The sequence below is a fragment of the Parambassis ranga genome, chromosome 19, assembly GCF_900634625.1.
Source record: "Parambassis ranga chromosome 19, fParRan2.1, whole genome shotgun sequence".
Taxonomy (NCBI): Eukaryota; Metazoa; Chordata; class Actinopteri; family Ambassidae; genus Parambassis; species Parambassis ranga.
In genome coordinates, this window is record NC_041039.1 from 18,063,814 (window position 1) to 18,086,533 (window position 22,720).

Below are 22,720 nucleotides of genomic sequence, written 5' to 3' on the forward strand. Positions count from 1 at the left end.
TGAAGCACACAGTGATGGAGCAGAGCTCTGAGACCTGCAAAGAACCTCAGAGCTCCATGCTAGGCAGCGTGAAGAGCTCGTAGACTCTGAGCAGATGCATGCATATACATGACATCAACATAATCCAACACCGACATAAAGGTGGCAGCAACAAGTCTCTTGATGGCAGCTGTGCATGTGTTGCCTGGTTGTTTGAATTTTAACCATTTCATGTGTAACTGAGGTTTTTTGGCTTTTGCCCAAGCCAGGTTGCGTTCATGTAACAGTTTCGATAACTCTGGGGTAAACCAAACATTGTTCTGTCCTTTTACTCTGAATTCTCTGAATGAGGCATGAATACCAACAATAAACATAAAAGAACTTTCACACACAATAGCCCTTATTTTATCCCAATTAAAGTTATATAAATCATGAAGAAAAACCTGCTCTGAAAGGTGTTTCATGTCCCGTTTCATGATGAAACGCAGTTTTGATTTGGGTAACTTTGTATTCCGGACTGTTGGTCTTTGAAACTACAACAACAAAGCGGATGTGAATGGGACAGGTTTGATGAAACTTCCAACATAATTCAGCCTGCTGGACCAGAGGAGCACATCCCTGTGGTGAAGGTATGATTAACCCTGTTTATTTTAAGGGAAAAAATAAGTGAGGCAGACCATCAGGAACAGCCTCAGCTATGACATGGCTGCCCACAGTGAACACTGCAGCTGGTGTGGATATAAGTGCATGTCTGTTTCAGTTGAGGACTGAGATGGAGTATTAAGTGTTGTGCAATACAAAATAACACAGTAAGATGCGTCTCATCCTAAACCTGGCTCCTTAACTTAGCAATCTTGATCTTAGCAGCTCATATTTATCAGCGACACACAGTATTTGGAATTTGACTGTTAAAAAATACCACCACTTGTTTTTGTAAAACTATAGAAAAAGGTTTGTTTTGGTTAATAATTCACAGCTATTATTAGTCTAGCAAGTCAGGAATTTATAGTATGAGTTAAGGTAATTCTGGTTTTCAGGTTTTGTTATCTTCTTACTATATTTTACAGACTAGTATAGTTGGGTACAACTGAAACTGTAATAAATCCAAAAACTGTCATTTAGACTTTAATATGAATCATAATGTCTGAGCTCTATCTGTGTTGTTTGACCAGAGAGGGTATAAGAGTTTGATCGGATCAAATCTGCCATCACGATATTGACACACTGTGTAATCTTTGTGTACACACCTATTGCCTACTTTAGTCTTCATGGCCGCTGGCTGCTTGTTAAGGGCAAAAATTTTCCACCAGGAAAGAAACAGAGCGGTTAGAATCAATGTACAGATTTACAGTGAGTTAACTCTCCATGATTTTTTACAATATGCCACTATCAGTTATATCATGTTGCAGACTCCTGCACATGGGGAAAAGACGCTCAGTCCTTTGTAGCATCAAGCATCCTAATGTTGAACAGGCAGCCTTGTTTAAATATACAATACACCTTTCTTCCACTGACCATAGGTCTTTCAGATCAAAATGAATCATTAACCATCCTTGTGAGCAAAGGCCTCCACAAAGCCAGAAGTTTAGTCTTTAGTCACCTAAATTTTAACTTCTCATGATAGGAACCTTTAGGTTGGATGGCTTTACATGCACATCTGAGCTCGATCTGAAGAGACAGCGTGGACCCTTCCATTCACACACAACAATCAGAGCAGTGACCTGTGGCTGTACAGTTACAGAGAGCAGCAGGGAGCTGCAGAAGGAAAGAAGAAAAGCAGCTCATGGACGAGCTCTCCTCTGTGCTTTGTTTGTTATTATTATTTTATCTGATGTTTATTTGCAAATATAACAAAAAAGACCTTTAATCCGAGGGAAGATCTTTTCTCCTTAAGTCTGGGTTAGAAAGAAAGTTAAAACACAGCCAAAATGAAATTAAAAGTTTTGTCATTTTTGAACTAGTTCACAAAACGTCATAAAAAAAAGTTCATCATACCTTAAAATTTGACATTTGTAAAGCTAATGGGTCTGTGTCTTGCATTATAATTTAATCTGACAAAACAAGGAAAAAGAAAAAAGAGCTCACCCTGAAAGATTTCAGACAGAAAAAGCAGAAGCACATCACTCCCTCCCCATCCCCACCTCTTTAAAGACCCTCTGGATTGTGACCTTATAACGAATGCCTTGAACCAGGCCACTCTGGACCCCTGTGGTGGGAAAATATTCTGAATGGGCTTCTGGGTCTGTTAGGAAGGAGTCTAGTTGAGGGAATAAAGGCTCTTTTCCGGAGGCTGAATTAAAGCTGTGTTCGGATCAGAGATTTCGTGAAGCAGGAGAGAATGTTTAGTAAGAAAAGATGCAGAAATACTAGCATTGATTTCTTGCACAAATAAAACAAAGCATTTATGTATAATGCATTTTGGGCCTTTAAATGTTTCCTATAGGCATTAAGAAAGTCAACAAGATACCCACAATCTGAATGTCTGATCAAACTCTCCTCCATTCTATCTGGATGCTCTCTGGATAGGCCCTGTGAGAATGTGTGTGTCAAAAGGTTATGCAATCAGCCTACCACGCTGAGACTACACAGACCTCTAGTGTGCTGCAGGGAGTGAGTGTGCGTTGTGTGTGTGTGTGGGGAGTGTGAATGGAACTGGATGAAGGGGGGGGACGTTAGGGGTTTGTGGGAGGTGGAGTGTCTCCAGTGAGGGGCAAAGCAGAGGGAAAATCTCACTGCAGATTCTTAGATCTCCTACTCGCCCCTCCTACTCCATGCATGCTATATAGTGAAACCTGAAACGGCAGCAGGCCTGCATTTGATGCCTCTCTGTCTCTTCTGGAAACTGTAATTGTACAACAACATAATGAAAGGTGAGTGGTTTTGATTCCTGATCATGTCATAGATAATAATTAATTAATTTATTGCTGTTGGTGATATAATATGAAAAGTTATCTTTATTGGCTGCTGCTTAAAATGATTTGCAGTGGTGGAGGAAATATACTGAAGCTTGGTACTTAAATTACCCAGCGAAAATATATACTTCAGTAAAAGTGCTACATCAACGATCCTACTTAAGTGGATGTCTTAAGTACTTTTAAATGTACTTAAAGTGACACAATGAGTTGTCTCAATATCTAGGTGGTGCCATTTTCATAAACAATATCAACATATCTTTTAAATACGCCCACTGGTGGCTCAGTTAGGTTAGCTGCATAAAGCCCAGGAGGCCAGCGACAGTCAAGTCTACCGCGGTGCTGCTATCATTGGAGCTGATAGGTTTAAACTTCAGAGATAGCAACATAATCCATATTTTTGTGTAGGTTCGAGGCAACATTTTGGCGAAACTGTATTCATAAAAAGTAATTTTATTATTGTAGAAATGTAGTGGATAAGAAATAATAACTGCAAAATGTAATCTAAAGTAGTCTAAAGTATGCACTATTATTTTTATTTAAGCATAAATACGTTAAAATGTACGTAAGTGCAGTAAAGACGTACAAATACTTTGTTGGTGAACACTCAACACAAAAAAGACATGAATGATTCTTATTTATTTAAAATATAAATAATAAGAATTTTTATGTATATAATATATTATTGTGAGAGCAGATTACTATATACTACTGTAAAAAATGTGTGCTTTTAACTTTTACCTATACTTCCATGAGTAATCAGTACCATGCTGCAGCTACATGTGAACCACATGTGCTACACAAAGTGACTTATCCAGTGTTGTTTTAGTTTGGACATTGTGAATATATAACTCTGAGCTGCATTGTGTGAGCCCACAGTTTTCCCTTTGTCTATGAGCTGCCACAAAGGCTCACAGGACTGAGGGACCTTCACTGGCCAGGCTTTTGTTCCTGTGGCACATTGATAGTGTCGGACTGACTTCTGTCTAGCAGGGTACTCATTTTACTTTCGCCTCAGTATCAAAGTGCAGACTCTTATCTCGGTTCAGGTCGCTCACACTGCAGAGTAATGGTGCATAAAATTCAAATCTGCATCACAACTAAAGCCTTTTTTTTTTTGAAGAACAGCTGCATCTTTGAGCATGCTAACTTCAGCTGGTATCTGTACACAGTGTAATACATGCTATAGCTGTTACTGTTACACATGGTTTGGATAATGTTCATTTTTAACAGTGTTATATACTTGGACCTTTAAAGCTGTTTTTATATTTATACATGCAGTCAATGTGTCAAACCCAAGGCAGCGTTCTATTTGGCCCACACCATGATCAAGCCTAGATCTATGTTGTCTATGTTGATCTATATTGTAAATGTAAGATTTTCATTTTCATATGATTTTATACTACCCACAACATTTCACTGATTAAACCACAGTCATACTAACAAAAAACGATTTAGTTCATACAGCTCAATTAAACACAGAGAGCAGAAGGATCAGGGAGACCAGAGGAAAAACGAGGCACACAGCTTCAGAGGAGGCTAACATCTTAGCTTCAAATACCCAATAATAGTGAGTGATAACTGCAACTTCAAGTCCAGTACATGGTGTTTAGGGCTGTTTTTAGGCTTTAATTCAAAGAGAGAGAGAGAGAGCATTTACGCACAGGGCACAGCAGCGAGTGGCCCCCCGTCAATTTAAGTTTGACGCCTCTGGTCTACAGGGATTCAAAAAGAGGCGATGCTGGCACAGTTTTCCAGGATAAAGCTCCACTGTGTCTCGATGAGGTCACCCTCAGTCCTGGCATCATTTCTCACAGCGTGGCTGAACTCGGATGTCCTGTGTATAATGTGTGTGACCACCTTGTGTTTTATCCATAATGTTTTATCAGAATCAGAAATACTTCATTAATCCCAGGGGGAGTTACTCCACCATTTAGTCCCTGCTGTTAAAATGACGTGTTTTTAGGTGGGGTAGTTCACATTGGAGCTGTGAAAACTTGAGTTGAATGGTGTTGTGGCTTTAAGGCCATTTAGGATTCTCATTTGCCAGCACAAAGGAGCGGACCAATCTGCTTTTGTTGCACTAAGCCTTTATCCTCACCAACTACCTTCTGGAGACAAGGAGCTCTATTTTTACCTCAACCGCAATTTGGCTCCACTGCAGCAGGCTTTGGCTGCTCAAACAAATCATGCACTGCACATACAAAGTCACACTTGTGTTCCAACTCTGCCCTTTGCCAGTGGGAGCACATTCCTAAAGATGCCTTCACACAAGACTTTAGACAAAATGGGATTCCCATCCCCTGTTTCACAACTCAAGAAAACGGACAGGTCTTGTGAGACCAGCGCCTAAACATTTGTGTTGATGTGAGAGAATCAAGAGTTTGTGTGAGCATGTTTTCTGTAGATGTGAGAGCAGTTTGTTGTGAGGGTTTGGACTGCAGCAGTGACCACCATATGTTGTGGAGAGAGGAAAAAAGGGGGTAACAGAAGGGTTGGTGAGAAGCTTGTTAATGCAACCTGACAGGAGTGAGCACAGTCAGTGAGCTGTCTGTTTCCTCCACAGAGGGAAATTCTTTCAGCAGCATTGGCCCTGAAACAGGGACTGGCTGGGGGCTTGACCAACTTCTAACGCGGTCACGTAACCTCCAAGTCATTACTGACCTCATCAACACAAATGGGGTAACATGTCGCATATTATTGCTGATGTAAACATATTCATACATGAACAGATATTTGGCACAGGGAACTGAGTGAGAACGTGCTGAAATCCCCTTTCCCCTTATCTTAATATTTATTTAGAATTAGTCTTCAATTTCTAAGTCAACTTAATGTGCTTAAGAATCGCACAAAACATTAAAAAGGGTGGGAAACCAATTTAGTCACTGATGTGTTTTCATCACTTGTTCTTCTTCTTGTGTCTTAATTTGTTTTCAAGCTAATTCACTACTATTATAATAGTTGAATACTATCTGTAGTCGATCATTTCATAATCATCCTCCAGTGTTTCTGTCTCTTATACTCCCTCTGGTCTGTCTCACAGGAGAGATGGAGCACACGGCAAAGGTGGAACCTTCCAATGGCCACAGCAGGCCTCTGGACATTGTACCCAGTACGGAGGAGAAGATGACAGACAGGGGTCAGTGGGGCAACAAGCTCGAGTTTGTTCTGTCAGTAGCTGGAGAAATCATCGGCCTGGGGAATGTCTGGCGTTTTCCATATCTTTGTTATAAAAATGGAGGAGGTGAGTGGTAAGATTCCCGTCTCTGGTTTCAAATCTTATTGGCTGTGCAGCGCAAACACAACACTCCCATCTCCGTCTTTGCTTGCAAAGCAGTTACACAACCAGCTTCTGAGAGTCAATCATTATAAATTTGCTTAGACAGTAAGAATCTTTGGGTTAATACGTCATCTATTAAAAAAACGGTTATTTAGAGAAGGTAAAAGACAGATTTTGACGTTGTCTGTGCCGCATGTTAGCGCATGTTACGAGTCAGTGTTTATTAACTTATAATAGAAACACAAAAAAACACAATCAAGCTAACATGTTATTTAAACATCCCAAAGTCTCTGAACTGTTACTTTAATGTGCTTTTGTACAGGCGCTTTTTTTATACCATACCTCATCTTCCTGTTTGCGTGTGGGATTCCCGTGTTCTTCCTGGAGACAGCTCTGGGTCAGTACACCAGTGAGGGAGGCATCACCTGCTGGAGGAAAATTTGCCCACTGTTTGAAGGTAGTCTACATTCTATCATCATTATTAAAGATCATTTAATGTTCAGACACTGTATATGTGAGTTGAATTTTGTCCGACATATGTACATCATAGACTCCTGCCCCTGAAGCTACTTTGCTTTCAAATGGATTCATGATTTGCACAAGCACATGAGAAATAGTGGGATTATATAAGTCATTGTATTTCAAACAGAATAGGGTATAAGGTAACAAATGCAAATGCATGCCATGGTCATCAGAATAAAAGACAGATTACAAATCTGTAGACTTACCGGGAGGTGCCTTTGGAATCTGAGGTCGCCTTCTTGCAACCACAGATTGGAGCACTGCAGTAGTTGCAGATTGCTCTGTGGTTTCCATGTGTTGTGGGGATTGTCCCACCAAAATGAACAAGCACAGGTGTCCTGTTATGTGTGTTTTTGTTTTGCATGTTGCTATAATCACAAAAATCCAAAATACAAACCAGCTCTGGCCTTCAGTTAGCTCATTTCACTGAAGTGCGCTCCAAGCAAAATGGCCCAAATGTTTGGACAACCATTTTGAAGACTTGGATACAGCAAGGTATTCTGGGAAATGAAGTGCTGTCCTGTCAATTAGAAAGTTACAAATTTAACGATCTGTTTTTAATGTGTTAATAAAGTAGGCCTAATTGCTATAATAAAGTATTGTGTACATAAAGTCCATACAATAATATTTGTATAAAATTCAGGTTGTAATATCCACTGTAAAGCTTCATTGTTAAATTTATCTTAATTATGTATCATGAATCTTTTGGAATTTCATGGAATTCCAATTCTACTTCCTGCAATTTGAATTTGAATTGCAATTCCGCTTCCTGTTTGCGATTTCAATTCAAATTCAGATTCAAGAACTGAAATGGAATTCAGGCGTCATTCTCAACTCAATTCTGAGTTTTGTACAACCCTGCTGGACACGTCACCAGCACCAGTATTATAGTAGAAACTCGGAGCTTCAGGTGAAAGACGCTGTGTGAAGATGTCTTGATGTTATCAATGTGCTGCTGACTTATTGAACTCAATCATATCACTGCTCATGCAATAAATGGCATATTTTCTTTTTCCAGGAGTGGGATATGCCACCCAGGTGATTGTTGCGCTGCTAAATATCTACTACATCGTTGTATTAGCATGGGCCATCTTCTTTCTGTCCAACTCCTTCACCTGGGATCTGCCTTGGGCTTCCTGCAACAACACATGGAACACAGGTGAGACATGCTCACTCAGCATTTTAATATAGGCACAGTGTTTTAAGTGCAGTTGTAGTTTGTCTTTCTTGTCTTTCTGTAAATGTCAGCATAGTATAAAATGATGTTAAAAACATTACCCTGTGTTGTTTTTCTGGTGCCTCCTTCATCATTTCCTTCATATATTGCGGGGGCAGTGTTTGTGCACCACTTCACTCCTTTGCCTCAGTGGTGGCATTGTTTCTCTTGCCTTTGTGTAACTTGGAAACCTCAGAGAAAGCTTGGATTTCTTCACAGGATTGAATGTGTTTTTTGTCTATCCTTCATTCAAGATTCCTGTATGGCATTTCAGAGGGGGAATAGTTCCATCAATCTCCATGAGAACGCCACTTCTCCTGTCATTGAGTTCTGGGAGTAAGTGCCTTTTTGTTTCACTGTGTCCTCATATGGCCTTACATTCATGGGAGAAATGATTTAAAAATCCATTTTCATGAAATCAGACTTGTTTTTTCTACGATACAACCCTGTGCAGAAGCTTTAACTGTTACCTGTGTGTGTCCTCCAGGCGCAGAGTGCTGAGAATTTCCTCAGGTATTGACCACATTGGCTCTCTGAACTGGGACCTGGTTATCTGCCTAGCCATTGCTTGGGTCATCTGCTACTTCTGTATCTGGAAGGGAGTCAAATCCACCGGCAAAGTGAGGCCTCCCACCATGCGCACTGACTGTGTATCAGTAATAATGTGCAATATTAATATTTGAAGTGATGTTGTTTCCTTGCAGGTAGTTTACTTCACAGCCACTTTCCCTTATGTTATGCTTGTGATCCTGCTGATCAGAGGGGTCACACTGCCAGGTGCCTCACGGGGAATCCACTTCTACCTTTACCCAGACTTGGGACGGCTTGCTGACCCACAAGTAGGTTGAAAAATGTAGAAAAATGAACAGATATGCAGCCACATCTGGTTAAATGATGCCTTGAATACACTATTCTCAGTAGATGATCTCAGGTATTGTATCATGCAGACAAACAGGTGGTGATTATTCAGTGTGAACTGGTGTCAAATTAGCAAAAGTCAGTTGTTATAAGTTTAAGAAGAGAACATGAATTCTGACACTTTACTTCCTGCCTTTTCACTAATTTAACAAGCAGTTTAAGCAGCTCTAACAAATGAAGAGTGGATCTGGAGGACTTCTGGTAGCAGGAACTTTCACATTTTCTTCTTCCCTCACTATAAGACTGCGATCAGAATGACAAGGGCCCCCCTTCATTCTCTCTCTAAGGGGCTCAGAGGATGAATACAAGAATACAAGTCCCATGTGTGCAGGCCAAGTCAAGCCAGGCTGGTGGAGTTGATGCTTTGGGAATACCTGCCTTTGTCTGTTGTGTCCAGAGCTTGTGCTGTTGGTTGGATCCTCTGTCAATCAGGTTCTCATTCCAGGCTGCCAACTATCTAAAACATGCCCCAGTGCTCTTGGAGCACTTTACCAGAATTACAAAAAGAAAGAGAAACCTAATTTGAATTTTGAAGTGTGTGAGCAAGTGTTCAAAGAGTTACGCCTCAGAGGTGGAGATGAATAATAGGCTTTGCTGGGTGGACGATGTCAGGGTGGTGGGGGGGGGGGGGGTGAGAGGTGAGAGCTTTGGGATTTGATGGATGCATTGGAGTTAGATTGTGTTTGTCAATGTGGAGGGAAAATGAAAGACTGTGTGAAAATCAGGCTCACAATGCACAGCAGCGGCTTCACAACAGACTCGTCTGAGCACCTGTAGAATGGAAGAGTCAGTCAGGTCTAAATTGTTGAGGACACATTTGTAAGACATTACACAGTGGGCACAGCAGACAGTAGATATATTTTCAAACCACCCTTTGACTATATTGTTTCTGTCCCATTTAAAGGTATGGATGGATGCTGGGACTCAAATCTTCTTCTCCTATGCCATCTGCCTGGGCTGCCTCACCGCCCTGGGAAGCTACAATAAGTATAACAACAACTGCTACAAGTGAGTAAAATCTCTAGTCCTGGTAATATCTGCTACTATTTTGAAATGTATCACTACAAGCTCCTACTGATCATGATATGTCCTCTCTGCTGTCTCCAGGGATTGCTTGTCCCTCTGTTTTCTGAACAGTGGTACCAGTTTTGTTGCAGGATTTGCCATCTTCTCCATCCTGGGATTCATGTCCTACGAGCAAAATGTGCCCATCTCAGAAGTGGCTGAATCTGGTTAGTAGCTCCTTTAATGTTTGACTGCCTCATTGGTATTATTAATATTATGAAATTGATTAATCTGCGTTTAAATATGTGTTATATCAGCTATTTAAGCTCAGTTATTCTGGAATTATTCATGCATTCTGGTAGTAATTTAGACCGTTGTGTGTCTCTAAGAAGTGGCATAAACATAATTATTATTCAACCATGAAATATTATTTTCATATTGAAATTGACTGCTTAAGAATGTACATTCTTCAAAACAGTAGCAGTTATTGATCACTTGAAAGCTGGCTTTTCTACGGCCTGTAAGTTTAGACAACAATACTGACTTTTAATACATTTTCTGTGCATCCCAGGTCCAGGTCTGGCCTTCATAGCTTATCCCCGCGCGGTGTCCATGATGCCTTTTTCACCTCTTTGGGCCTGCTGCTTCTTCATTATGATTGTTTTTCTGGGACTGGACAGTCAGGTGAGGCCAGGCATACACATATCGAGTGGTTAATGACAGTGGTATTAGCCATGTTATGAATAGCTTCTGTTGAATGTTTTCTAGTGATTTATAGTCGTGATTTAAGTCTAATACTTGATGTTGTTTAACTTGCTGGTTAGTTCGTGTGTGTGGAGAGCCTGGTGACGGCCATGGTGGACATGTATCCCTCCACGTTCCGCCGTAAGAACCGCAGGGAGCTCTTCATCCTGGCAGTGGCTGTGGTATCCTTCCTCTTGGGGCTCATTATGCTGACTGAGGTGAGCCTAAGATTACACAATTAGCATATCATCACAATTCATAACAACCATTATAATTTATATATGACATCTTGTTCTGGCAATATTACCAATTAGGAACATAAAAGAGAATAAAGTGACATGTGAATGTGAAATTTTAGAGCTTCCGGGCATTTGGGTTTGAATTTTAAATGAAGACATTCTTGTCTTTTATCATTTCGCTGTGGTAATGATAGGCTGTCTACTAAACTCCTTTAAGTTTTATCCACATGACTGTGAAATGATTCCTGTTTGCACCCACAGGGAGGCATGTATGTGTTCCAGCTCTTTGACTACTACGCAGCCAGTGGGATGTGTCTGCTCTTTGTGGCTATATTTGAGACAGTTTGCATTGCTTGGGTATATGGTGAGTGTGTTAGTAAGGCTATAAGACTTAATTAAAATGGGTTTAATCTCACAGCTCATATTAAAAAATTAACGGAAGATGTATTTATTATTGATTTGAATACAATTGTTCATAGAAAATTAAGTAATTGATTATATGACAATATGAAATCATTTAGTAATTAGTGTCAGACTAATGTTTCTCTTCGGATCTCTGCTGTTCAGAGTGAAACTGATGTCAGTCTCCTCTGATTACAGGGGCCGATCGTTTCTATGACAACTTAGAGGATATGATTGGCTATCGCCCCGGCCCTGTCATCAAGTACTGCTGGCTGTTCTTCACCCCTGCAACATGCTTTGTGGGTTTTCCTTTCAACATGCATGCTTGTATCAACCCTTAAAGAACAGCTACATCTGCTGGCTAACATTGAGAATACATTTGAATTTGCACACATATCTGTAGCTCACACACAGGATGTAGAAGCATAATAAATATCCTTCTTTGTCTCTTCATCAGGGAACCTTTGCCTTTGCCTTGATCAAGTACTCACCTCTGAAGTACAACAATGAGTATGAGTATCCATGGTGGGGGCATGGGATTGGCTGGATCTTGGCACTCACCTCCATGCTTTGTATCCCTCTCTGGATTGCAGCTAAACTGTACTACACCCCAGGAACACTGAGAGAAGTAAATCTTACTTTAAAACAGTCAAATTCTTTTAGTTTAAACGAATAATTGACACAAGATTACTTAATATTTAAGTATTAACAACGGATATATGAACCAGACAATTTGTCCTGAGCTTTATTTTGAAGGTGTTTTAGTTCAGTAATAAACAGTTTCTGTATTTTAAATATGTTTATGTTTCATTTTTCATTCACAGCGAATCACTCTCTTGACCACTCCTTCCCCTGACTTACCGAAGACAAAGCAGGAACAGGAGAGGATGCTGGCCATCTTTGCAGCAGACGGCGACAGCCTCCAACAGAGGGCGCCCCCCACTAAGGACGGCTACTTCCCCGTGGATGAGAAGGAGTCTCATTGCTAAAGACTTGAAGGCTGGAATAAGAGCCCTGCAGGGGTCAAAGATCACTCCTCAGCTTTGACACTTTGGCCCCATCACAGCTCTCTCTGCAATACCTCACCAGACAAGGTGGTGAAACAGGCACATAGTCACCTGTAACTGTGTACTTGCTGCTGGAGTTTGGTGCCTTCAGCATGCAGAATGATGATGGCAAACTCATCCTAAGATTTACAGCCTTTTTTTCTTGAGAGTTGGTCAACATCTCATTTTTCCAGAGGCCAGAGTAACACATACATTCAGAAATGTGAGCACTGTTGTTACACAGTGGCTGCAATATAACATTGCTGCTTTCTAAGGAAGCATTTTCTTCTGTTATAGACATTCTCTAATATTCAGCTTGTCCGCGTTCATTCCAGTTACTCTCTACATTTCTAACAGCTGTCTGCAGCAGATGGAGCTCAGGAGCTGCTAGAGGAGTGGACAGTTCATTAATGCTAACTTGAATAAAAATCCATTTGTGTTTTAATGCATTTCTTTGATGTATACAGAGTGCAACCAGCACTGACAGCTTTTTTTTTTTAACAACAGAAAGGTGTCATCTCAGGATGATACTTTAAAAAAAAAAAAAATAAAACACATTTATACAAAAGTATACTAATCTCCAAAAGGATTGGATTTTAAAATGTACATTTAATTTTTCAATGTATTATGATGTATTTTGTGTTTATTTCTTCAGTGTTTTCAGTTACATGTTTATATTTGTATCAGTCCTCTGACAGGATCTTAATTTAGACAGGTTTCCCTTATCGCTAATGTGCTGAATTATATGAAATTAAAATGTGCCTGAGAGGGGCCAGTTATACCACTTAGATTATATCAGAAGGGCCGGTTGGATGAAGGCTTCTATTCCAAAAACAACATCATCTTATATTCTGCCCTAATATAATGAACTTCACCCTGTGTCGGACTGAATATGATTGATTACTGGTTAGAGAATACTTCTAGAAATGTAATTTTTATATGCTAAAACTATTTTTTATGCCTAAATAAAAATACTTTCATTTCAAACCTACATGTTCTGTGGGATAAATTATTCTGAAGGAAATGTGTCAACAATTTAGATCACGTACAGTCTAATGAATTACAAACATACAACTATTTATCTATTAAATACTATTGGATTAAATATTAATAATAATATGATATGAAGTATAATGAATGTAAACAGTCTACTGTTTCTTAGAGCCTTACTTCCCTTAAAAAAACAGAAGTACTGCTTTGTCTATGACAAAAACACATGTTACACTATACTGTATTATACTGTGTATCTAAAGTTGGTGCTTTAGTCATCTATAATGTTATATATTGTTGTAAGAAGAAATTTAAGTCAGTGTGACTGTATGTTAAGTATAAAAATATAATCACAGTTTGTGTTTCTAATATACATTAGGGCTGAAAAAACTAAAATCTGAATGGAAGTCATTATTCATAGTCGGTGACCCTGAGGAGACTATGATCAGCACAAAGCTTTGCTCTGTCATTTCTTCACATCTCAGACTATGTAAATATATTCATAAATAGTGGGAATTTGCTTGGGGTGTTCTCTTTTAGTGCTTTGACAAGACGCAGTGTGTGCTGCTTGAAAGAAATATCACACTTTGACATGTAGTGCATACAGTGCTTGATGGGGGTGCCGGTCAAAGCTTTTGGTTGTCAGTGATAAGCAGGTGACTGTTTTCTAAAATAAAGTATGAATATCCATTCCAAACACAGACCTTTGAACCATTATGCATTAAGCAACCTGAATGTAGCTCCATCTCACCTGTATGATATGGAAAGATTTTCTGTCCTCTTGTTGCTCTCATTGCTGTTTTTTTTTTCCCCTTTCATCACACATCAGAAGCATTGTAAGGTGTGTTAGTTTGTACTCCAGCTCCCTGAAGACAATCGTACTTTCATCTGGAAGACAGCAGCGAACTCCTGCAGCCTGAAGAACAAACAACAATCGGTGAAGGGCTCCATACGAGGCACAGCCCCAGTGTCTCACAAGTTCAGTAACCCTTAAAAACAGAATGGTTTTGATCAGAAAGTTAAATTAATATATTTACTTCTGAAACTTTCAAGTGGAGAAAAGGAATCTGGGTCAGCACAAGAATAAGAAACGTGGTACAATTTGCAGAGAATGTGGGCTCGGCCTGGTTGGCACTGTGCCACTATAGCCTCAGGGAATAGGTGCTCCTTTTTACAAGGTCTACACATATCATGTTCCAGACTCAAGAACAATAGCAATGCTGAATGGTGCACTTTTCTATAATCAGTTAAGTGTAAATAGAACATCTCAAACAGAAACTGATTATATATGATTAAAAAAATCAAACTAAGAAGGAGCGTCCCCAGGATGTAGTACTGACATTAGAGTTTTAATTATTATTCATATTACTTCACTGGTGGTGGAAGTATTTACCTGAGTGAAAATAGCAATACCTCGGCAATTAAAGAATTGGCGCACACCCAAGGTGATTCTAGCAGTCGACAGGAGTTAACAGGCATGCAGAATGTCTTGATCAAGTGCCTCCTCTGCTAATCTGCTGTTAGCATCTGGGTGAACATCCAGCATCTGCAGGTGGACTTCAGTCTTAGGAAGCAGCTGTTGCCAGTCATCCTGGTCCTGTGGATTGAAATGCAACAGCCAACACAGAACCCATAATAATCACACACACAACCACAATGAAGAACTATATCCGTGGATGCTCTCATTCATCCAGGTCATAGTCATTTGCAAGAGTTTAAATCGAGGCAACTGGACTCAAGGATTGTTTTTTGAAGACGTTTCGCCACTCCCCCAAGTGGCTTCTTCAGTTCTGGGGGGAGTGGCGAAACGTCTTCAAAAAAAAACAATCCTTGAGTCTAGTTGCCTCGATTTAAACTCTTGGAAAAAGCACAATGAAGAACCTGTAATTGTATTATAAATTCATCAATAAACATCAGTTTGGCTTTGAACCATACTTCATCAGCACCCAGATTTTTACACATGCCCTTTCTTTTTCAAAAACCACTTATTTGTATTTTAAACTCACCATTAAACAGACCCAGATGTCATCAAACTGGTTTTCAGACACACACTTTCATTTGCAATTAATACAGTTTTACTTTGAACCATACTTTATAATTCTTCTTTTCCCAATATAAATTATGCAAACACTATTAAACAATTCAATTAATCCATCATCACTTTTTTAAAAATGTAGCACCTTGCATTGAATCTTGTGTAAATGTTCTTGAATTACCAGCTTTTTAATTTAATATTTCAACCATTCTGCAACCTGTTGACATTTTGGAGACTTTGGAGAGATTTACCACTGCTTTGCAGCAATCAAACTAATAATAATAATAATAATAATTGTGAATATTTTTAGAATATAAAAATATGTTTTCTGTTTCCTATCCTGATCAGACATTATGGCCTCACAGCGGTCATGCATGGTCTGACCAGCAGGGGTCGCTGCAGCCATTATTCTGAATCCACCACTGTTTACGGAAGTCTGACTGACGTGTCACTGTCCACCAGAGCATTGTGGGAAAGAAAGTGGAGCTGACACGGCCGCTGATGGCAGACTGCTCAATTTAGCAAATATCCTCGACTTGTGAGCAGCGTTATGAAAACAGAAATTCAGAGTAACGATGCCGCTCCTCGAAGCTAATGTGAACGTGCTGTGAAGAAGGCGAACGTATGCCGGTGTCATCGCTGCTTTCCTGCGCACAGGCGCCAGAAGCAGAGAAGAAGTGGGATACTGTGTCAATGGACCGCGGCGTTTTTATTTTCTTTTCCAAGGGAAGCGAATAAAGTAGCAACGGATTATATCCCCGCGGCGGTGGATGGGTGGGGGGCGACTGCGCTCCTGCATTCCCTAACGTGTAAAGTTTTCTTAAGAGATTTCTGTCGAAGACACCGTCAAAGATGTCGACGAGCAGTCCCGAAGCGGTGAAGAAATTGCTGGAGAACATGCAGACGGATCTGCGGTCTCTCTCCATGGAGTGCAAGAAGAAATTCCCCCCAGTCAAAGAGGTTAGCCCGGCTAGCTAGCTTCACTGAACCGCCACCTCGGTGTTTAGCACCGTGTTGCATTTCTGAACCTGGTTTTATGTTTTTAATAATGTAGATTTTTACATGTTTGAGTTTGCTTCTCCATGAACCGGGCCTCTTCTGCTGTGCTGTCTGCTGTGGACACTGTCCTCATACTGTACCTGGTACATTAAAAGTTAGATGAGGTGCTGGGCCTTGATACAGGTGTTTTTATTTACAGTTTAATGTACACGTAGCTGTTTATTTTAAGGGTTCATTCAGAGGCAGGTCTAACTTCAGGGGACATTAGATGTAGTCCCTACACTGTATAGTAAAGTTGATGGTGCTTTACATGTGGCAGTCTTTACCTAAACTAGTTTCCTTTTAGCCCTATGTTAGAGTGCTTCAACAAAAGTATGAGAACAGCCCCTCAGGGCTATGATATATATCATGTGCTGTCATATGATATATATCATGTGCTATCATATGATATATGGTATAATGATGCCTGTTGATGAGTTTGGGATCTGACTTTCAGAATGGGTTTCACAACAACCTTGCCAGTGTTGACAAAGCAAGCGATTTCATTCTGTTTTCCTTGGGAGGACTTACTGTGCTGTTGGCACATGCAGACTGAGGACATTTTCTTTTGACGTCTGAGGACAGAATAGTACAAGGAGGTGCAATGTCCAGGTCCTGAACAGTGCTTTGTGTATTGCACGACTCTTACATGGAAGACAAGCTCGCTTTTATGACTCCACTTTGCCCCTGACTCGACTGTGCTCATGGCTGAGTTCATGTATGGCTCAAAGGCAGTTTTTAAGCATCATTTAAAGGGCTAAACAATAATAGGGATATAATTACGAGGCCAGAAGTAGATGAACATAACGGTTCGGTTTGTTTTCGGCCATGGTTCCCAACTATGTGTACATACAGAAAAAGGCTGACATCATCTCTTTACATGAATTCCATTTAATTGTAACAGTGGTCACACAGGTCATCTGTGGCCCATAGAAAAAAGAAAGATAACCCAAGAAGTGCTGCTAGTTGTCCCGATTCAGACTGCAGATTTAGTCCCTTTACTTAAATACTTGATATTTTTTTTACCCAATGAGTGGTGTGGCTGTGTCACACAGACCCATAAAAAGCAAACAGCTGATCTCGCATCTCCAGCTGCTTGCTGGCCCTTGTGCCTGGAGGCCGTTATAAAGCATCTGCTTCAAATATTGATTTATCATCACCCAGGTTTCCTGGTCCTTAGCAGCATCCTTTCCTCAGGGATCATACCAGTGAGCAGAGGTCCACTTTGATGTTCCTACAACCTCAGCTCACTCACACTCTGATTGATAGCGTTGTGATTGTAACATCCTTTTCCAATCCAAACTGTCATGGTTGTATTTGCTGGGATGTTATAGTGCAGCAGAAAAGCCGAGTACCAGAGGTCACTGTTTGAATCCAAATGATTTGTTGAATTATTTCAGTGCAGCGATGCGGTTCTCACTTCCTTTTAAGATGAGATTTCAGCAGAGGTACTCTATTTCTAACAAACATTTGTGTTTTAAATAAAGAACATGTTTAGAATTGAATTCAATGATATCTTGTTGCGAAAAGAGGAATATGCGAGCCTTCTCCTTTAGTTCCAGGCAATCCTCATTCCAGTTCCTCCTGCTTTCTCAATCCATCTCCCACAGTGACATTGCATCACAGCCAGTGGTTTCTCAGGGTTAAGAGCAGCCAAGAAGAGTCCCATTGATTTTTTTGTTTTCTTTTTTGTATCATAAAATCTCAGAACTCATCTTGGCAAGTATCATTTACTGAACTGCTAGTGTTGCTTTCTGCTCTGCTCTCTCTCTCTGTATAAGAGTCAGGAGCTGTCTGCTGTATGTAGCCTGTAGATAAATATTACTGCCCGTCTCAGGCAGTCCTGCAGAATTAATAAAAGCATAATAGAGGAGAGCCTTTGTATATATTTCTCCTACTACATCTCACTTGCTAAACGGGTCATGCCGACTGTGCAGAGACAAAACAACCACACAACATGTAGGGATGATTTGGTGAACTGGCACTATTACACTGAAGAGCTGTCTGAATAAGCCCCTTTTCACTTTATGCTAAGTCAGTTCCAGAAAACTGCTGAGTTCAGAGGGTTTCAGAGGAAGTCAGACTGTGATGAGTTTAACTAATGTTACTTTTCAAAGAGGTGGTCCACAGACATGGATCAGTTCCACTTTATGCATCCTCGTGAAAAAAAAAGACTCTTGAGAAGAAGTGAAAGCATCGAAAACGTTTTGCCTTTGTGCCTTGTATGCCCAAATGCCACAATTATAATCCTCTCCATGTTTTGTATTTAGTATTTTGCAAATATGAATGTTCTTTAAAAATAACAGCCATCAGGTCATGCCTGCAGAAGTGTGTCTCTCTTCCAAGATTAAATTCTACAATGAAAACAAACTGAAATTAATTATTTATGGAGGAGCAACCAAACTTATTTATTGACCAAGCATTCACTGCTAGATACGTTTTGTTACCCAGGCTTTGCCACATACTGAGAAAGACCTGCTATTGTGGCTGTACCCAACACGTACCAAAATACATTGGTATTTCCTTTTGTAGCAATAAACCACAGCAAACAGTGTGTGATAGTGATTGAGTGGCTGTGTATGTGTTGAAGTTGACCAGCTTAATGTTACTTCTTGAGATTTCTGGCCTTAGAATAGATACAAAACCTTTGCTAGCAGACTGGGGCTTTATAGAAAGACTGCTGTAACCGCAGCCTAATTCCTGCTGCTGCTCTGTCATCAGTGGTGTTTCCGTCCACATGGAGGTGACTTCATAATTTTGGCAGGTTTCAGAGAGACATAAAGGCTTCACTTTACACCTGGACACTTTAAAAGCCCTTAATATAAGAAGTAGGAGGAAAAAAAGGGAGCGATTTCACCCTTTTCAGTCAACCAGTCTGCAGCAATGATCTGCCCAATATAAAAAGCATCTCATTGTGAAGAGTCGGTACGATTTTTTTTGAGAGCCGTTAACATTTCTCACATGGGAGGATGCATTGTAATGAGTTTGAAGATGAAGCACATGGTTCTGCTGGAGGCTGAACAAAGGAAACACAAACAATCTGCTTCTAATTAAAGGCTTTTATTGGTTTCCCCGGTTCTGTTTGACCGACTCAGACTCTGCAGCAGTGAGGAAAACAGAATTCTGAGCAGTCACAGCAAATAGATGACATTTTCCAAGATTAGATTTCAAGAAGTTGGCTCATAATGACAGAATACTATTTTAACTGCCTGCAAAGAAAATAATAAAAAATGTTGCCAGTGTGCAACACACCGACTTATTTCTGTTGACTAGATTGTGGCAGGTATGTTCTGTTGTGCAGGCTCACAATTGTAAATACATGCGAAGGCAACATTAAACACAATTGACTGTTACATGCGATTGGTTATTGCCTTGTTATTTCCTGCCTAATTGGTTTTATTACTGGTTTTTATTTAACTACAGTACATGGCAAACATTAGATTTACAGAGATAGATTGCATATTGCAGATATTGTTTTAATAATTATATTAAAGGTTCTGAGAAACACCGAAATTCTGCAAGAAGCACTCATTATTGGAGACCTAATGTTCCTAGTTTGTATAAAAGGTCTAAAGCATAACCTGTAGGTTACACAGCTGTTTTGTAACCTACAGGTTATGAATTGTTGAGCTCTGCAGTGGTGCTACCTTGTGGTTGTTCAAATGACACAGTAGAGTGGTTGGTCTAATATCATCGTGGTGTCGGTAGCACTTTCCTTCTTTAAACTTGAACCTCTATTTTGTGGGAGTTAGCCTCCAGTCAGCTGTTTCACATGCATGCTCACTCAGGATGTAGTCAGACCATGCAGCCACTGTATGAAAAATACATCAAGGCCCATTGGCTGCTTGCTCAGTTGAGGATGTTGCTGCTAATACTAATGTCTGTGATATACCAGGTACGGTGTTATTTTTGGTACTAGAATAGAACAATAAGGTGTGATGGAGAGAGTTCCAGGGAAGTGAGTAGCAGAGGTTGGAAAGAAAGACAGAAGATCTTGACAGGCGTGCTGTGGCCTCCGGTCAGTCTCAGTTTTAACCGGTGAACCTGTTTCTCTCACACAAACAAGGAAGAGCTCACATTTTGTTTGCAAACCATGATATTCCCTCCTTCTGCATTCACCTTCTTTCCATTTCTTAACATCTTACCTCTGCCTTGACTGCTCACTGGGGAAATCACTCTCTGCTACCTCATCCTCCTCCAGTCAAAGCCCATTCTTAGCACATTTACCAGCCTTCCCTATATCTGTGTGCAGCCAGGCTGTCCCGTTTCTCCCCTGTGGCCATCATTACATCGAAGTTGTGTCTCCCACCAGTAGTGCAGTAGTCCTGCAAAATCAGCACCTTTTGATACATGGTATGGAGACCTAAATGTCCATCTCTCTCTCTTTCTTCTTTTTTTTTCTCTAGGCTGCAGAGTCTGGCATTGTAAAGATTAAGACCATTGCAGCCAGGAACACAGACATACTGGCAGGTGAGTGCTAATGTTTACAACAAGTGACACAGACACTGATTTTTCAGACAGACGGTGCAGTGTTATCTGCTCCGTCAGAGCATAAAACAAAAAAAAACAAAACAGACATTGTTTTCTTAAATCTAACACAAATATAAATGATCAAGAATTTCCCCCGGCATTAATGAAGTTTAACATGAATGATGTTACCTGATGAAAGCAGACAGTCTGTGAGTCATAGGATAAAACACAGATGAGTGTGTCGTCTCAGTGTTTACAGGCCTGTTTTTATCTAAATTTCATTGCATCACATTTTCAAATAGTCTCCCAACACTCGAATCGGCATTCGTGATAAACGGGTCCAGCTTTTGGTAACATTTGCAGAGTTGACACATAGTTGACATTTTCCCAGTTCCACTGATGACTGACTGCATCCACCTGCCCCTCTGTGGCTGTAGACTGCACAGAAGCTCGCTGCTCAGCCGTTTCTCATTGTTTAATGCATTCGATTTAATGGTGATTGTCACAGCAGCTTAATACATTGTTTTGAGAGGAATGAATGGTAAAACGTATTGTGTGTAATGATGATTGAAGCTGAAAACTATTTCTCACTCTGTGCACAAATGTACCAAGGCCACACTCTCCTTTTGCTTTTTTTCATGTCAAAATGATGCCATTTAACCTTTATTCATAATAAAGCCCAGTAGAGATTAGCTTTTCAATGGTAGAGTTTTATAACTCCAGCATGAATAAAAGTCTAGGGTAATTGTTAAACAGTGTGGTCATTAGTCTACAGATCTATATGTTCGACATTGATTTTTTTTGTAGGTTCCTATTTAGATTTTGATTGAATGTGATGTGAACCATCTCACATTACAGCCACTTAAATACTGTTTGTACTTTTACAGTATCACAGTACAGCCACAAGTGTATACAGTCCTTATCTGTGTCCTTTTCCCCGCAGCGCTGAAGGAGAACAGCTCGGAGGTTGTGCAGCCCTTTCTGATGGGCTGTGGCACCAAAGAGCCAAAGATCACCCAGCTGTGTCTGACTGCTATTCAGAGGCTTATGTCCCATGAGGTGGTTTCTGAGGTGAGAACCATGAGCTAGACCTTTGAAATGCTAATATATACTCACAGTAGTTAACACAAATAAGTGTTATTATAAATACAAAATACGTTTGTTCTAAAGAATGTATAGAATATCCTCTTCTGTGAGTTTAACTTGTATAGTCAAGAAGGAGCCTTTACTCTCATCTGGATTCCTCCATCATGTGTCATTTGCACTTCAGATGACACAAGGTGGCTGTCTGAGAGTGTGAAGTACTGTAAATGCTTGTGTCCTTGTGGAGAATGTTTTTCCAATGTAGGCGTTAAGAAAACAAACTTCTAAAGAACAGGGGTGTAGAAAATGCATCTTAGGAGACTGACATGGGCTTTGAGCCTGAAGGTAATGGAGCCTATAAATGGCATAAAGCAGATGTTTTCTTTGTCTGGCAATAAACAAAATAATATATGTGTAACTGCTGCCTTAAGGACTCTCTTTCTGATGTCCTAATGGTGATTAATTCAGATCAATACTAGAATCAATGCAACACACCAAACCCCAGTCAGGCAATGTAAATATTAGACTTTTTACTAAATCCTGTTACCGATGGCTACATCTGAAAAGCACCAGCCCCACTCTACCTCTTTCAGTGCTCGTTTATGTCGAGCTTTCAGTAGAGTCTCTGTATCGAGGAAACCACTGGCCTAGAAAATATATATACAGGGCTGCTTGAACACTTTTAGATGATCTGTATGTGCTGTGGCAGTTAAACAACCCTTAAGAACTTGTGGGAATAAGGTATCCTCCCCAGTAAATGTCTGTCTGTAATAACTTCTTAAATGAAAATGTAGTGTAATATAAGCTTATGTGATGGGTGAAGTGGTTTTGAACCTTTTAA

At 40.2% G+C, this 22,720-nt stretch overlaps 2 protein-coding genes across 6 annotated transcripts in view; both read left to right on the forward strand.

Moving 5' to 3' along the window:
* Positions 1-473: 473 nt before the first annotated feature.
* Positions 474-13,254, forward strand: slc6a13 (solute carrier family 6 member 13). Of its 2 annotated transcripts, none has more exons than XM_028431363.1 (15): positions 474-608; positions 5,935-6,135; positions 6,494-6,628; positions 7,712-7,852; positions 8,164-8,245; positions 8,397-8,529; positions 8,614-8,748; positions 9,732-9,835; positions 9,935-10,059; positions 10,404-10,516; positions 10,657-10,794; positions 11,077-11,179; positions 11,416-11,516; positions 11,675-11,845; positions 12,042-13,254. In XM_028431363.1, exons 2-15 carry the CDS (start codon positions 5,940-5,942, stop codon positions 12,204-12,206), a joined length of 1,842 nt encoding a protein of 613 aa, XP_028287164.1. In that variant the 5' UTR covers positions 474-608; positions 5,935-5,939; the 3' UTR covers positions 12,207-13,254. The 2 variants fall into 2 exon arrangements, with proteins under 2 accessions (XP_028287164.1, XP_028287163.1); XM_028431362.1 differs by lacking the exon at positions 474-608 and adding an exon at positions 2,675-2,849.
* Positions 13,255-15,752: 2,498 nt separating this feature from the next.
* Positions 15,753-22,720, forward strand: part of mon2 (MON2 homolog, regulator of endosome-to-Golgi trafficking) — a 30,351-nt gene continuing 23,383 nt past the window's right edge. For all 4 annotated transcript variants that reach the window (XM_028431358.1, XM_028431360.1, XM_028431359.1 and 1 more), the window contains exons 1-3: positions 15,753-16,248; positions 20,733-20,796; positions 21,740-21,867. In XM_028431358.1, the coding sequence (XP_028287159.1) occupies positions 16,141-16,248; positions 20,733-20,796; positions 21,740-21,867 (300 nt within the window). In that variant the 5' untranslated portion in view covers positions 15,753-16,140. The remainder of the gene's footprint in view (positions 16,249-20,732; positions 20,797-21,739; positions 21,868-22,720) is intronic.